Here is a 14034-nt window from a genome sequence, read left to right as displayed (position 1 = left end):
CGCTGGAAGGTTAATAGCAGAATTTACAAAACGCGAAATTATTGTCTCATAAAGACAATGAGCCGATTTGCTTCATTAAATATAAAGACACAATCAGCATGTACCAAAATAATACTTATAGAGTAAAAAAAAGTAATAAGGTGAAATAAATAATATGGCGAAGACTCTGATAGATAATGATAATAATAATAATAGTAATATTAATTGAATTATTATAAATTCTTATTTGATAAATACATACTGCGGCCGTTTTAAAATTGGCAAAATAATAAGATTTCGTCGGAAGCAGCTTTTCAGTAATTTCGATGTAATTTTATTTTATAGCATTAATTATTATAAAAATGATTAGTATTACGGTATTACATTTACAACGCTATTATGACAATCATCTTGATTGGTCTTACATATGACATAAAATTATAAAATATGAATGGAATATGTAAAGATATGGGATACATGAAAATATAAAAAATACATTCTACATTACAAGGATATTTTCATGCGAGAGAACGAGCAAATTTTTTTCATACCGACTAATAAAGTCCATCTTGTTTTTGTCAATGTAGTATATAGTATTTACAACATTTCTGATCTCCGAAAACTTTTCGTTGACACGTGTCCCATATATGTATATAGCAATCGCTACTTCATACACAGTCGTATGAAGATATATATTATTAATTTTCACGACACGGTCGATTTTGATATAGCACGTGCGGACCCTCAGGGTCCTATTTATTAAAAAAAAAAAGTATTGATCCTTAGACGCACTTTCAAATATTCCAGCTAAAACGCCGCATGCGTCAAATGCGTCAATTACCGAGTATTACAGTAATTCGGTCGATGCCGACGTAGGTGTAAAAAGAGGCCGCATTACGATGATGCGGGATAATATATAGATTTATAAACGCGTGATAAGATTATCGCGCGACAGATTATGATGCATTATCGTGCGTGACATTTTCTCGACACGTTTTCCCGATCTTCCCGTCTCAGGATAATCTCCCTAACGTGTGTGAACGTTCTCGCGATGCTTTTTCGCGCTATTTCTGCAACATCCGGTCACGTTGGGTACATCCGACTCAACGGAGAAATGGAACATGGTTCTTCAAAAATGAATGGAAAAAATGTCAAACGGCAAAGCCAATTTACCCCTACGAAGATTAGGAATTTATAACTTTAGGTAAGGCATAAATAATTTAATTTATGTGCGTATTGCCTTCTCAGAACTGACACGTGTAAACGATGATAAAAAATATATATATATTAAATTACACAGAGGTGATAAATTAATTTCTCGAAAAATTCTTTATACACAGAAAAATTATTCCGTGAGAATTTTTCTCAGGAAAATTTATTTCGCTTTACGAAGATTTTTTCGAAGATAAGTGAAAAATCAATTTACTAACAGTATGAGAAACAAAAAGATTAATTCTGATCGTTCTGCAGTTGATTGTAGTTTCGAACGAAATTGTGAGCGTCATTCATCGGTTTTATTCTCTAATGACTGTCTTCCGGAAAAATAAATAAAAGCATGGTGCGACTGATACGCCTAACATTTGCCGAGTCACGACATACCGGAAAATTAGATGAACTGATGGCTTATTGTCTCGTGTGCGAAGATTCCGGTCTCGCAGTTTAATTTATCCGCGATGGACGCGCGACATACTGCTAGTGAGCGTTTCATTTGTATGCGCATAACGACTCATTTAAATATAAAGGAGCGTCGATGAGGATCGTATCTAACGTTTATCACCAGCTTACCATTTAATTAATTGTACACACGTGTATTCTCATACACATACAGTATACACGGATATGAATAGGGGCAGATATGGTGACATGCGACATGTGTTTAGTGAATTTATTTCGAGCGAAGAGAGTGGTGCAGATTGAGCTTTTCAAAAAGATTTAGAAGCTTTAAATTTTTTTTTTATTTTTTTTATAGGATTGCGCGTTTCATCAGCAGCTGACTTTTTACATCACTACAAAAAAAAAAGGGAAAATGCCGAAGAGATGGCGAAGAACAATATTGCTCTACCGTGTCGATGGTTTATCGAACATTGCAGGAAACAAAGTATCTCTTCGAGCTTAGCAATAAAATGTTATTTTCGCCAATGCCTTAATTTTGTGGCGCATCGATAAAAAATTAATTATAATATCGTATTTTAAGTGGGTTGATGAAGAATAGCTTCTTGGCGGATCGTTCGTCAGAGATATTAATTTCCGGTCTAGTATTAATTAATACAGGTAATTAGCTACATCCTTTGCAGATAATAATAGGAAAACGTAAATATCTCGCAAAATTAATTTGGATTATTTAATCTAAAATAGATTTTCTTAATCTATATTTGAGTAAATCTATGAATATTTAAGTATTTATTTTAAAAAGTTAAAAAAGCATAGCATAGATGGTAAATAATAAAATCTATCCATTTATTGTTGAAAACATAAAACAATTTATAAATAAAAAATATTTTCAGGTAAAAAACAATGTTTTAATTTGTATTTTTAAATCTTTTTTATTACAATTTGTAAGCTATTGCATATATCTTTCAACGAAATAAAACCTATTTTCATAGAAAGAAAGTCGTGTCTAATATCATCCTTATATTATCCTATACATATATTTTACAAAACAAATTAAAATTTCAGTCTCGTAGAAAAAAAATATATGAAATAACGTGATCCAATGTTTCCTCTATTAATCGATTATCTTTAAGATGTGTTTAGGACTTTAGGATATGCGTGACGCAGTACTTATATAGGCTGGCATTCATATTCTTTAACTTCTGAATCTCTTTCTGCAGATCCTCCAACTTCTTCGTCTCCTCCGACCCTCGAGAATCGCCGCTGCCTTCCGCATAGGACTCGAAGTTCAAGATCTCCGCCGGGTTTCGTCCTCTGGCGACGACCTCGACGACGCTCTCCTTACCACCGTCGTCCGACGTCCTCTGCAGATTGTGCACCTGCAAGCGCGGTTTGAGAAAGGGGGCGCGAAAATTGTCGAATCCCCTGGCGAAGAAGGCGGCGGTGACCGGTCCCTTGTGCTCGAACGTCCTGAGCACCTGCCGGCTGGCAATGTCCCAGACATGGGCCGCACCGTCGGTCGATCCGGACAGCAGAGTGGAGCAGTCCAGGGATACCGACAGGGCGGTCACGTTCGACTTGTGCGCTTTAAACACAGAGCTCTCTTCGTCCACGTTGCTCGAGCTCACCATAACGTGATGCTCGACACCGCGCGGCGGCTCGTGCAGATTACACAGGAATATCTCGCCGGTCGTGCAGCCGACGAAGAGCTCGCTCTCGCGGTCGTTGACGGTGACCGCGGTGAGCGGCGCGTCGAACACCACCGAGAGCAGGAGAGCTCCGCTGCCAAGCTCGTAGACGTTCGCCGTTCGGTCCAGCGAGACCGTGTACAATCTCGCGCGGGCGTCACCGTGGCCGAAGTGCAGGTCCCTGACCGGCAAGCTATGGTTGGAGAACGCGTGAACGGGGGAACAACGCGCGTCGTTGAGCGCGCTGTAGAGCGACCACACGAACACCAGGCCGTCCTCGCCGGCGCTGGCGAACAATGAACCGTCCCTCGTGGTGGCCAGACAGGTGACGGTCTGGTAGTGCTTGGCCAGATTGGCCAGCAGCCTGCCGTTGCACGTCTGCCAGACGAACAGTTTCTCGCCCACGGAAGCGATTATGTAGGAGCCGTTCGGCGTGCAGGCCAAGGCGTTGACCCTGCCCGGCGTGGTCAGTCGGACGTTGGGCAGGGGCGTCGGGTTGTTCAGCGGCCAGATGTGTATACGAGGCCGCGTGACGTCCGCGCCCAACACGTAGCTGTCGCTCAGAAGCTGAAGGCTCCGGTGTCCCAGCGCCGTCGCGTGCTTGTACACGGACAGCAGGGAACCGTTCCGGGGATCCCACACCGCGGCGCTCCAGCTCTCCCCCGTGGCGTCGCTCGTCAGGATCACTTCTTTCGCGTCGGTTACTCGGTGCATCTTGGAGAGAGTCTTGCAGTTCTTATGACATCACGCTACACGTACCGTACTGTATCAAATGTCGATTACGGCCGGCTGAAGCTGACTCTGTCATTTCTTTCTTCTTCTTTCACGAATGTCAGTCGTTACTTGGGTGATATCGTCACTACTCCTTCGAGTTGTCTTCAATTAGATTTTCCAACTGCGCCTGTTAACAATACGAACCGGTATGAGCACACTGAGCACGTGGTAATATGAGTAGGTTAGGTCTCGCAGATATTTAATTCAGATGGAGCTACTACGCTACTACCTCTCGGTATGGCAGAGCGACAACCGGCCGCCGGCGTATTGTCGTGTCTGTCGGTCACAATCGGAATAGTTTAGATTATTTTAGAATACTTCAACTCTTCTATTGAAAGAATAGTGAAAAATACTGAAGATTACGAAACAAGGACAAAAAAATTACTTTATATTTTCGGTTGTTCGATTTATTATTCCCTTTGTTTTTCCAAGCGACTCTTATAAAAATCGAGATACCGAGCCTCGAAATTTCAAATTTTACTAAATTTTGGTAAAAATTGAAACTTTGAGGCTCAGTATCTCGATTTTTATACCGCAAGAGGTACTGAAATTTATACCACGCATAAAGCACACCTAATTAACGTATATTCACAGTTTCGAGAAAATCTATGGAACTTCGATTTTCTCTAGCACAAGGACCGGTGAACGTCCTTCTTTTCAATCGCTTTCAAAATAGTACACAACAGTGTCACGTGACATCTCTAGGATTTCGAAATTTTGTGTGTGTGTGTGTGTATATTTTTTATGTGTGCAGTGTGCTTACTTGCACAGTCGGTTTCAAATCCCGTAATCTCTTGCAAAAACGTCGAAGGGGGAAGGAGAATTGATTGAAAAGTGATCTCTTAATTAATCACGCTGCGTGTCCGCGTAAAAACCGATCGCGTTTTATTATTTGCCCACGCAATTCGACTCCGAATTCGACCGTTAGGTTATGTCATGATTACGTCGATTCTCTGATCGTTTTCACTTAGCCAAAACCTATCGGAGGATCTCTTCTTAGCGTCTCCACTTGCTCATGGGATTTATTGATGATGAATTGCAAGAAGTATCACAGCTTTGCCACAATGTCGTCGACGGAAGCCGCCTCGTCTCTTGCGTGCGGAGCATGGTCCGCGTCGAAATAACGTAAGAAAACTTCCACCTCGAGCTAACGTCAAAAATCGCTTCTCAACATTGTTGTCTGTGATTTGTTTATCTTGCAGAAAGACACCGTTCAAGCAACTTGTTGTGTGCATTCAGTTCCAAGAGGATTATCCCGCATCGCCGTTGTTCGTCGAGTTAAAGAGTAAAACTCTGTCCGCGAAGTTGCTCGATGGATTAGCAGGGGTCTGCGAAAAGGAGTGCAAGCGTTTCTTGAATAAAGCACAGGTTTATACTTGGACTTATGTATAGCAAACATCTATGTTAAAAATTTACATTTTGTATCAAAAGTTTTTGCACTTGCAGATCTTGCCAGTTTTGAAGTTTATCAGGAATTTCATCGAGGAGAATCCTCTCATCTGCTGCTACGAGGAAATATCAACACTGAAAAAGCTTTTAGGGGATAAGGATGAGTTAAAGTTGAAGCAGAAGAATTCTTCCATTAATTTAACACTGCATCAAAATTTGTATCATTTTAAGGCCAAGCTTGAAGTGCCGGATAATTATCCCACCAGTTGCGTGACGTATGTTCAGTGTTTTTCTACAAAATTAACGCAGTCGTAACAAATTAATATCCAATGTGACGAACTTACATCGTGTGTTTGTTTGCAGTTTTGGTGATGTTGATACAAATTTTCCACCGCTGTTCAAACGCTATCTAATTGGACAAGGAAGGGAATTAGCAAGGCGATGTGTCGATCCACCATTGAGGAAGCAACAAAAGCCGTTTACACCGTCACCATCATTAAACACAGTTGTTTCTTTTCTCATAAAGTAATTTTTTTTCTCTTGCCTAAGCATATTTTTAGCTGTTATGGCCAGTCTACAATGAGTCGTTAGTCGGATGTCGGAAGAGAGTCGAAAGAAATAGTCATAAGCATAATATTATATGGCCAAATGCCATCTCTTACGATCACCATTTACAGACTTCCGATTGCCTTACGATACGCCTTATGACTATTTCTTTCGACTCTCTTCCGACATCCGACTAACGACTAACGACTCATTGTAGACTGGCCATTACAGTTCTTTTTAATTTTATTATGTTTTAATTTAGGAGTGTGAAAGCCTTTCCACTGGAACCCTGTCAACGCTGCAAAGTAACGTGCTTGCCAACGAATCCAGAAGAGGTTGTAACCGACGAAAATGCGGATTTCCACGCCGAAAGACTTTACTGTGGTCATCTCTTCCATTTAAAATGTCTCGTGACATACATGAAGACTCCGCCATTCCATGGTAAAAATAAAATTTTTATTTAGACATTAAATTATATTATGAAACAATAGAGAAAACATTTTTTTATTATTTTTTGTTGTCGTAGGGGGTAAGAAATGTCCGAGTTGCGGTCAACGCGTTTATCACGACAAATGGGGATTATCTGATAAACTGGCAGAAGACCGTTGGGCCCATCATGAAGCACGAATGAGGGAGTTGACGGAAGTTGAAGACTTTTTCAACTAATACACTCGCAAACTTGGGGAATGAGTTTCACGACAAACTTACTGGAAGTGCTATATATAAATATGAAGTTCTATATATATAAAGTATGGCAATTAATATTTTGAGCGAAAAAAACGCCAACTAAGATTGAAAAAAAGAAATCCATCTTCAAAATAATAATACTATTTTTTCACAATAATATGTAAAAGATATAGATTTCTGGGTCGAACGTTTCTCAAGCACGGAGATTAAAAAAAAACTGTAGGTAAACAATATATTTTGGTGAATGTCATCAAATTAGAGTTGTTTTAAGTGATTAGTGTTTCACAAAGGAATAAATCCGATCTAAATGATATTGAAAGCTGGTTGAAAGCGTCACTACTACTTTCATTACTACTAATATTATGTTTTCACAAACTTGTATGATATTTGTCATATCTGCAAGAAAATGGACAAGAAACATTGAAAAGAACATTGTAAAGAAAAAATACTTTTTTAAATACTTATCCAAAATAGGGAAACTTATCAATTTTTAAATGTCAAAAATTTATATTTTTGAATCAAGAAATCGAAGATGAAACAGTATCACTATATACAGTAAATGGGCATTAACTAGGGCTTAGTCGATAAGAATATCTCTTTGGTGGGTACATCAAGATTATTTTGCTTCATGTAAAAGCAATAATTATACATGTACAGTAATGTACACGCATGTGTTTCCAATTTTTTTCCCCTTTTTATATAGTAGAAAAATCACTCAGGATTATTTACCAATTTTTATGACATTTTATCGGATCGGATAGTGATTTATATCTGGAAATTCTTTATAGGAGAATTAATATTCCTTTATTAGAAAATCTATCTTTAAATGATACAATTAAAAGCGGAATGATTTTAATAATAAAAATGTTAAAAAGACACAGATATTAGGAAATAATACACATATAATTCTTTTTAATGTAATTAAATATTTCCTTTTGATTATGATTGGTGTGAAAAGTAAGTATAGTTTTTACCAATATAAAACAGATAAAGTAGTTTAAGTCTTTCCTTAGGTTATCAATATACAGGGTGTAACATAAATGTGGGCCGCTTCAGGGGTGTTCTACTCATCAAAATAAACAAGAAAATTATATAAATATATGTCCAAAAATGTTTGAACATATCGTTTTCACATTACGGTCATGTTTAAAGGGACACGCAAGATGGTTCATCAGTGGTTCCCTGGTGTCCACATGTTTTTTGGGACATCTAAAACAAATTGTCTACTCCCGGCCTGTTGACAACATTAATGATCTTTGTCAGCGCAATGAAAACGTGTATTTTGGCTGGAGGCGCGGGGTCACTTAAAACATTTGCTTTAAAATTTATTTTATTTTCTACTATTTTGTATTGTAAAAAATAAAATAATATACTTTGTAATTGTCTTCTTGAGTTTCAACTCAAACATGTCTGTAACGTGAAAACAATGCATTTTTGGACATACGTTTACGTAAACGTACAAGACAGGAAATATTTAATAGGAGATTTATCTATAATTTATAACGCACAAATATTGCGAACATTCTCTATTGGACCAAATGTAATAAGAATCAGGAATGCCTAAACCCTTAAAATAAATGTGAGAGAAAGAGATTGTCGGTCTCTGATCTATCTTGTGTATTAAGCTATTATATAAATACAATGTATATATTTCATCTCGCAACATTTAATCTTACGTTGACGCGCTATGTGAAGCGGGCCAACTCGGTCGATGATGCATAATTATGATATAATATGCAGAAAAATTATCTCAGAATATGATGGTCGGTATGGGGTGTAGTCACTTGTGTGTATGCACGAATAGTTATGACCGTGTTCGTGACGTATTGATCCTCGGTACCGTCTATAGTGATATTTTCTCCGTCTCTCTTTCTCTCTTTCTCTCTGGCCTCTCGTACGGGTACGTTTTCGTTTATTCTGTCGCGCGTTTACTTTGCCACCCCTTTCCTAACGGTTCATGTTCCTTGCGCGTATGTCCATTGTGGGACAATACTTCCGAATATATATATGGTATATTAAAGCAAAGAGAGAAAGAGATGTTACGATACATATGATAGCTGATGAGTTACTGGCCATAAAAATGTTTCTAGACTGCTTCTCATCGATTTTAATTACTATAGAATATTTGAGAGACTATGTAGTTAATAAAGGACACATATTTTTTTGTATATGTGCCTTAATATAAAGTAACGTAAGGGTTGAAAAAGTTCTTCATAATAAGCCCGAATTAACTCGATGTACTTCAAACAAACAGAATATTGACAAAATTATAAAATTTTTGTGAAAAATAAATTCAAATAAAAATATATATTCTATTGAAAGTATTTCGTCATTATATATTGTATTTTTTAGAAATATTATATTTCTTTAATAACTAAAAATCTGCTATATTTTTTTCAGTTGAGAAAATAGTTCTTAAATATTATATTTCACCGTGCTGAATTTTCGATTGTTAGACGAGATGCATAGAATACAAACAATTAAATTTATTTTCTCTCATTCATTAAGTTGTACTTTATAATTTCTATCTAAAATTAATATCTTTATATTTACGCTTTTTGATAGACATTACTTAATCATTTATCGAATGAATTAAGTCCTTCAGCTTTTGAAGGATATTTCAAACTCCTATATATATAATTTATAGTATTTATACACTTGAAATTGTTTCTCGTGTTCAAGTTTCAGTCCATTATTTGTTATCATTTGAATTGTCTTATTTACACAACTTACAGTTTTCCGCCCACTATTAATGGCAATCGAGATGATGAAAAAGCATTATATAAAGTTTTCATATTTTATAAAAAGAGCTTTGCGAATAGAAATTAAATTGTGATGTTAATCGATTGTTTCTTTCGATATTTGCAATGACATATAAACAGAACTCGCGCGAATATACGCGGCTCCCAAGGGCGCTCGACTAAATTTTTCTCTTACCGTACGCTCGCATTTAATTCTGGGAGACAGCCGGGCAGACTAATTCTCAGTTATCGATTCCACGCATACGTAGAAACGTATACGCTCGTGTCGTATACTCATGTAGGGCGGACTCTCACCGTGTTCCTTACACCTGACCGAAACGAGCGATTATGACAACGATATTATTGGCAAATCTGGCTCTTCGTATCTCTCTCTCACGCTCTCTCTCTCTCTCTCTCTCTCTCTCTCTCTCTCTCTCTCTCTCTCTCTCTCTCTCTCTCTCTCTCTCTCTCTCTCTCTCTCTCTCTCTCTCTCTCTCTCTCTCTCTCGCTCTCTCTCTCACGCTCTCTCTCTCTCTCTCTCTCTCTCTCTCTCTCTACTCTCATCCTCTCTCTCTTTTCTCGTATACTCTCTCTCTCTCTCAGTCTCTCTCTCTCTCTCTCATCTTGCTCTCTCTCTCTTCTCTTCCTCTTCTCTCCTCTCTGCTACGCTCTCCTCTCTCTTCTGCTTCTCTCTCTAAGACTCTCTCTCTCTCTCTCTCTTCTCTCATCACTCTCTCTCGCGCTCTCTCTCGTCTCTCTCTCTCACGTCCTCACTCTCTCTCTCTCACGCTCTCTCTCTCACGCTCTCTCTCACGCTCTCTCTTTCACGCTCTCTCTCTCTCTCTCTCTCTCTCTCTCTCTCTCTCGTGCTGTGCGAATTCGCTGAGAATAGCAACGTAAAAAGTACGTCAAACTTATCGTTCGATCGCGCCGGGAAGATTTCTGGATCGATTTCTGGGTCGATGGGCACGTCACGCGGGAGAACGTGGCCGCAAATTTCACGCGTCACGTGAACAGTTTCATTATCGCAGCGACGTTATTAATCTACGTTTGTGCTCGCATTTGGGTCGCTTCCGACCGTATACAGTTTGCGACTGTTCACCGGCTACGGGTTTGCGAACGATTGCGAGGGGTTTCCTCGGTGTATGCACCTGGAGTCGTTCACACCGATTTATCTCGCGCCAAGAATAGCCTGGCGTCTCTTTTCCATACGACTAGCGATATATTAATATAGCTCGTGTTAATGTCAATGTTACGAAGATTTATATTATTAATGTCACCGTCGTACCATCATAAATACGTATAACAAAAAAAAACATGGAATGTCCGAAAACAAATGTAAGATATCAGTTATTGGATTGCAATTAGTTTACAATGTTATTTCTCGGAAAACGTTGTGGCTGAGTGTGACAATAAATTCAAATGATAAAATAACTTTGCTAATATAAGTGATCGAACAGTTTTAAAGCCTCCTTGTATAATCAATCAAGGATCAGCCTTTACAAGGCTAATTTGCGCGACGTATTTGTGAGGCTCATCCTTGCGGGACGAGGATAATGCGCCCGGTGCGTGTTATATACACACGATACACCTATAATTGCACGTGGGGCAGCTTCGTCGTAACGCTTCGTGGATCGATAGCCGGGAAATGGCCGGAAGCCAAGTCCGACGACGACGTCGTTTCGAGTTTTGCCGTTGTCACAGTGCGCGAGGGCCAACCCCTTTCGCCACGCGAGTGTCCCACTTCTGTTTCAGTAACCCCCGACGCACAATTCTTCACCGCCCCCTCTCGAAACTGCCCCTTCCTCTCCGAGAAGTCCTTCCCGTCGCGGCGTCGTCTCGTACTTTTTCAGACTGTCGAGATGCAGCTTGATATTCGACGACGATGCTGAAATGGAACTCACCCGAGGCTTGCACACACACACACACACACAACATACACATACACACACATGTTCGCCACAACGGAAATTAAATTGTTCGCGGATGTCTTATAATGTATTCGCGCAGTTTTAACAGATTGTTGCAGCAATTTGGTATTCGTACGGACCTTGTCGACTATTCATCACTTTACGAAGAGCAGATCAACCAAATTTTTTTTTTACAACATGCTTGAGAAAAAATCTTTCGAGAGAAAGTTTATTAGATTGCGTTAGATTATATGAGAAAAAAAAATCTGTCGAGAGAAAGTTCATTAGCTTGAGTTAATTTATATGAGAATCTACCCTGATATATTATTGAGACGTTGCTTGATTTTAAATAGGTGACCCTACTTTTACCGACTTATTATAATGCACACGATATGCATATTTTTACGGTGAAAGCTGAACATTTTCGCAACCTCATTGTCATTTCTGTCAATGCGGGTACAGTAACATAATTTGCATGACATATATTTTAATAATTAAAGCTTCCGAATAGTCTAGAATGCATGTAATTGTAAGATTAAGTATATTGTTTATAATTCTTATTATACAATAAAAACTCACGCATGAGTTATGTATACATGTGAGCATAAATATCGGGTTTAAAAACGAGAGAGATGGGAGATTGCTACACCTCAAGAAACATTTCTTGAATCCTCGATTGAAAAGTCAACGGCTGTAAAAGGAAAGGGGACGTTATGGCGCGTGCCACACTCCGCAAGGAGTATCCTCTTCCTTATTTTTGGAAGATCGCGTGACACAAGGTTTCACGCACTTCTTTCAGCGGTGTGATTGTACCTGAAGGAGGTGTCATTTCAGAATAACGGCAGCGGGTACCGTAAATGATGCGTGAAAGCAGCTGGTCCTTCGAGCTCTCGCGTCTCCGATAGCGATCCACTTTTATTCATATTCGCGACGATTTAAAATAAAATTATATCAAATTATTGGTAGAAAAATGTCGCTAAAGAAACAAAAAGTAAAAACAAATAGGCGTTAGCAAAAATGAACTTTGAAATGCAAAAATAACATGTTTAGAGGAATTTGCTAATTGAACGTTATCGTTGTGAATAAATAAATAAATTTTTTTCATTGTTATTGCTGTTAAGAAACAGGATTAAATTGAAAAATAAGATTGGAAAAAAATTCTATGATATACAATTTCACTCGCTGCGATGTAACTTAATATTGGTCGCAACTGCTCGTTCAATCGTTGTTCCATCTGTTTCTATATCGCCCTCTTCACATCCACCCCCTTTCGGCAAAATTTCAATTTTCCGATTTAAAATGGAAAACCCGATGTCCTCGCTTTTACGAAAAAATAGGAATACCGATTTATAGTGTCTACATACACAATCGTGAGTGTGGAACCACGCGAAAGAGGGTACGAAGAGGAGAGAGAGAGATGGTAGGAGGGCACATAATGGAGGGAGAAAGAAGGCCCACGTAGGTCGCGGGGTCCCGCAACAACAAGTTGCAGCCACCTGGCGAGGGTGATGCCGGCCACCCAGTGGTCCCTCCAGGTGCTCCCCCTGCAGAACCCCCTGCTTCGCGCTGCGTGTGCCTGCTGGCCGACGCTGACGCCGCCGCCGCCGCAACGTGAAGCGGGGACGAAGACAAGCATGCACGAGGAGTCGCCGGTATCTCAAAGAACGAGGCATACGATATCGCGTTCGTTCGGGGATATACGCGCGAATCGACGACATCCCGAAATCGATACGCACATCTGCCGCAACGGGTCTATTGACTCCTGTTCGAGGGAACGGGAATCCCATGCGAATTTTGGAAGTCCGAAATTAGCCGGGAAATGCCCTCGGTCGCCACGATCGTTTGTAATCACGCGTGTCGGAGTACCATCATGTTTTGTTTTTCAATGTAGAACGTTTCAGCGAATTCGACGCTTCATATAATTTTTTAAATATTTTATTAACTAAATCTTATATAAGATACGGAATTGATTCGCGGTGCTTCGACAAGGTCTCAAGTAGAAACGAAATAAAGGCATGTTACTTTCAAATCCACATGAATCAATTTATAACAATTATTATTTAACTTTGGATATCATTAAGTGAACCACTCAGCTCTTTACTTCTTTAATTTGCTTAATTCGTTCTTTATGAGAAGTTTAAATTAGAGAGTAACTTTCGACTTGCCGCAGTAATTCTTGCTGGCAATGTTTCATAGAATACAGCATTTTTTCAGTTAAAAAGAATCTTCGCTGTCTGCAGACAGATTCTTTTTCTTTTACGTGTGACAAGAATGTTGCCAAAAATGTACGAATAAAAGAATATCTGTAGGTCGATTCAGTAAACTGCGAAAATAAGCAAACATCATCATATATAATATAAAATTGTGATATTATTCTTATATTACTTTCTTATCTTATATTTTATCTTTATATTACTTTCATTATATTCCTTATTTACTTTTATCTTTATATTACTGTATCATTCTGGTCGATCAGAAATATCCTGAATATTCAAATCGAATTACCCGCAAAGAAATATAAACAGAAACGTTCTACATTTGTTGTCACAGCAGGGGTACTCGTATCACCGTTGAAATGCAACCGTATTGCATTCTCCACTCTGTTGCCTCGTGCAGGGTTGCTATAGTTTCAGAAAATTCTATCGCTCCACCTATATGCATATTCACGCGATGCGATAAAAATGGAAAAAAAAATGAAAAAACTTTCCT

General features: G+C 38.9%; 2 protein-coding genes across 4 annotated transcripts in view; one reads left to right on the top strand and one right to left on the bottom strand.

Moving 5' to 3' along the window:
* Nucleotides 1-741: 741 nt before the first annotated feature.
* The window catches only part of LOC139820820 (WD repeat-containing protein 18), a 187759-nt gene continuing 174466 nt past the window's right edge, over nucleotides 742-14034 (bottom strand). For both annotated transcript variants that reach the window (XM_071791362.1, XM_071791371.1), the window contains exon 2: nucleotides 742-4179. In XM_071791362.1, the coding sequence (XP_071647463.1) occupies nucleotides 2730-3992 (1263 nt within the window). In that variant the 5' untranslated portion in view covers nucleotides 3993-4179 and the 3' untranslated portion in view covers nucleotides 742-2729. The remainder of the gene's footprint in view (nucleotides 4180-14034) is intronic.
* Nucleotides 4570-8998, top strand: LOC139820849 (uncharacterized). 2 transcript variants are annotated; one of them, XM_071791430.1, is made up of 6 exons: nucleotides 4570-5177; nucleotides 5255-5420; nucleotides 5484-5716; nucleotides 5805-5966; nucleotides 6250-6428; nucleotides 6514-8998. In XM_071791430.1, exons 1-6 carry the CDS (start codon nucleotides 5068-5070, stop codon nucleotides 6651-6653), a joined length of 990 nt encoding a protein of 329 aa, XP_071647531.1. In that variant the 5' UTR covers nucleotides 4570-5067; the 3' UTR covers nucleotides 6654-8998. The 2 variants fall into 2 exon arrangements, with proteins under 2 accessions (XP_071647531.1, XP_071647540.1); XM_071791439.1 differs by having other exon boundaries at nucleotides 4574-5177; nucleotides 5499-5716.

Source organism: Temnothorax longispinosus, chromosome 1, assembly GCF_030848805.1.
Source record: "Temnothorax longispinosus isolate EJ_2023e chromosome 1, Tlon_JGU_v1, whole genome shotgun sequence".
Lineage (NCBI taxonomy): Eukaryota > Metazoa > Arthropoda > Insecta > Hymenoptera > Formicidae > Temnothorax > Temnothorax longispinosus.
The sequence above is the reverse complement of the archived record's forward strand: the minus strand, read 5'-3'. Positions and strand labels throughout refer to the sequence as shown.